Raw genomic sequence first — 2,500 nt, 5'->3', positions numbered from 1 at the left:
ATGTACAAACACAAGTAATACACTAAATAAAAGTAGATGCTACACCTATGAAACACGAAGTAAAAAATCTAAAATCTACAAAACAAGGAAAAAAAAAATAGAGAGAAGAAAAGAATAACGGACAAACAAAAAACAAAAAAAAAAAAAAAAAAAAAAGAAAAGAAAAACACACACGAAAGAACGAAAAAAAAAAAAAAAAAAATAAAAGTTCGAGCACATGACCAGGACGTGTTCTCTCCCCTCACCTGTCTTCTCCGCCGTCCAGCAACAGATGGCGCTGAAGTTGGGTATGGGTATCCGGATGTTAATCTCTCGGGTCGCCATGGCTGCACACGAGGGGCGGCGTCACACACACACGCACACTGCACGCGTCACCTGTTGGGCACAGCGTCAAGTCACGTCGATGAATAAATCTCTCTCCTTGTTTGCTTTCAGTTTTTTTTTCTGCTTTATTGATCACGGTTGGCTGTTTTTTTTTTATTATTATTATTTCTTATTATTTTGCTTTTGTTATTTTCTCTTCTCTTTCTGTTCGTCACTCACTGTCGTCCGTCCGCTGAGCGCTGGTAGAGTGCTATTTGCTGATCGATTTGACGATTCGCGACGAGTTGTTTCGGTTAATTGCTTGATTGGTGGAGGTTAATGTGTGTAATTGTTAAGCGCCGGGCGAGAAATAATGCTATGCAACAGGCTCTCTCTTAAGAGTCTTTGTTCCTCGTGGATTCACCGAAGAAGCGTCAATGCGAGGCTGAATAATCGGCACACACGTGAAAAAATCTAGTCTTATGAATACATATTTATTTTATTTCGACGTCTCTCACGCCTTCGAGATCCGCCGCACGTGTCACTGTTCGGATCGTTGCGCTAGCCCTCGACTTCGGATTCCCGGATCGCTGGTGTTTTCGCCTTCCAGATCAGTCTTGTCGATCAGTGATAATAATTCCAGTTGAGCTGCGTGTGACGTCAGCTGATGCGTTTTTATTCTGTTTTCCTCTCTTTCCCTGTCGAAGAAACTAGTGTGAATTGGGGGAAAGGTTGGGACACACTCTGCACGCTGAGGCTGCCAGGTGTGGCACTGGAGGGGGGAGGGGGGGGCAGGGGGGAGAGGGAGTGTTTATTTGGCGGCACACGTGGGGGGGGGGGCAGTGTGGTGCCAGGAAAGCACAGGAAAACAACTGCACTTCTCTCTCTCATTCTTTTTCTCTCTCTCTTCTTGATCTCATGTTTCTTTTATTCTCTCTCTTCTTTCTCTTGCCACAATTTTTTTTTCTTTCTCACTTGATCTGTCAGTATTTTTTCTGTTTTTTTTTCTGTCCGTCCTTTCGTAACCGATTTATTGCATTCTTTTTTATTGCTGGCCTCGACTAAGGCCCCCCACGGCTTGACCTCGCCTTACCTTGTGTGAGCGTGACTGGACACACACACACACACACACACACACACACACACACACACACACACACACACACACACACACACACACACACACACACACACACACAATATATATATATATATATATATATATATAATATATATATATGATATATATAATATATATATATATATATTACTATATATATATATATATATGTTTTTTTTGTGTTTTGTTTTCACACATACATGTTTGCATACAGTATATATACATACACAACACAAATATGTATACGTATGTGGTGATGAGTGTGCATTCGTATTTGTTCATGCAACTAGATATAAACAAAAAGATAAACAGGTAAACACACATGCTTCTCCGCCGCCATTACGACGGGTCAGTCAGTTATCTACGTCGATGCGTAGTCCATTCGAATTCCCATTATCTGTGCCGCGCCTTCTGACTCACTCAGCTGAATCAGCACCGTGACTCATCCCCTCCAACCTCATCCCCAGCTCGCCCTATCTCACCTCGGCTAAAACCCCTTTTTCTTTTCCTTTTTACTTCTTCAAACCTCTAACCTCCCCTCCCCTTCCCCCTTCCCTCCTTCCCTTAAACATATACACTTACGACTCACACCCTCCCTCCCTCGCTACGTGTCTGACTCACCTTACACACTATCCCAGGGTGAGGCACGACCTTACTTATAACCTCGCATTTTTACCACATAAAAAAAACCCTCTTATATATTTTCTAAACCTCATGCTACGCAATAAACCTTCCGTCCTGTTTATTTCTCTTCCTCTACCTATACATGACTCATCCTTGTTCCTCTGTCTCGGGGGAATGTCGGATGTTATTACGTCATTTCATAAAAAATAACGGATTTCTAAGGCTGGACATCCAGTGAGAAATGGTTGGAATTTCCGACTTGTCTCAAAACGTATTTTAATGACTGGAAGGATATTGCGGAGAAGAAGGTGGTGTGAAACTGCGGAAAGAAAAGCTTATGTTTATCGTGGATGGGAAAAGGTAAGAAGGAAAGAGGAAGAGAACGAAAGAATGATTGAAAGAAAGAAAGAACGAAACGTTTGAGGAAATTAATAGCCTCGTTTTCTTTACGCT

At 42.0% G+C, this 2,500-nt stretch overlaps 1 protein-coding gene across 1 annotated transcript in view; it reads right to left on the bottom strand.

Annotated features, from left to right (window-relative positions):
* LOC119584564 (ras-like GTP-binding protein Rho1) overlaps window positions 1–2,500 on the bottom strand; it is an 80,974-nt gene that overhangs the window by 18,788 nt on the left and 59,686 nt on the right. The window contains exon 2 of the mRNA XM_037933249.1: window positions 246–1,001. Coding sequence (XP_037789177.1) covers window positions 246–324 — 79 coding nt within the window. The 5' untranslated portion in view covers window positions 325–1,001. The remainder of the gene's footprint in view (window positions 1–245; window positions 1,002–2,500) is intronic.

The sequence above is a fragment of the Penaeus monodon genome, chromosome 18 (assembly GCF_015228065.2).
Source record: "Penaeus monodon isolate SGIC_2016 chromosome 18, NSTDA_Pmon_1, whole genome shotgun sequence".
NCBI classification, from domain to species: domain Eukaryota; kingdom Metazoa; phylum Arthropoda; class Malacostraca; order Decapoda; family Penaeidae; genus Penaeus; species Penaeus monodon.
The sequence above is the reverse complement of the archived record's forward strand: the minus strand, read 5'-3'. Positions and strand labels throughout refer to the sequence as shown.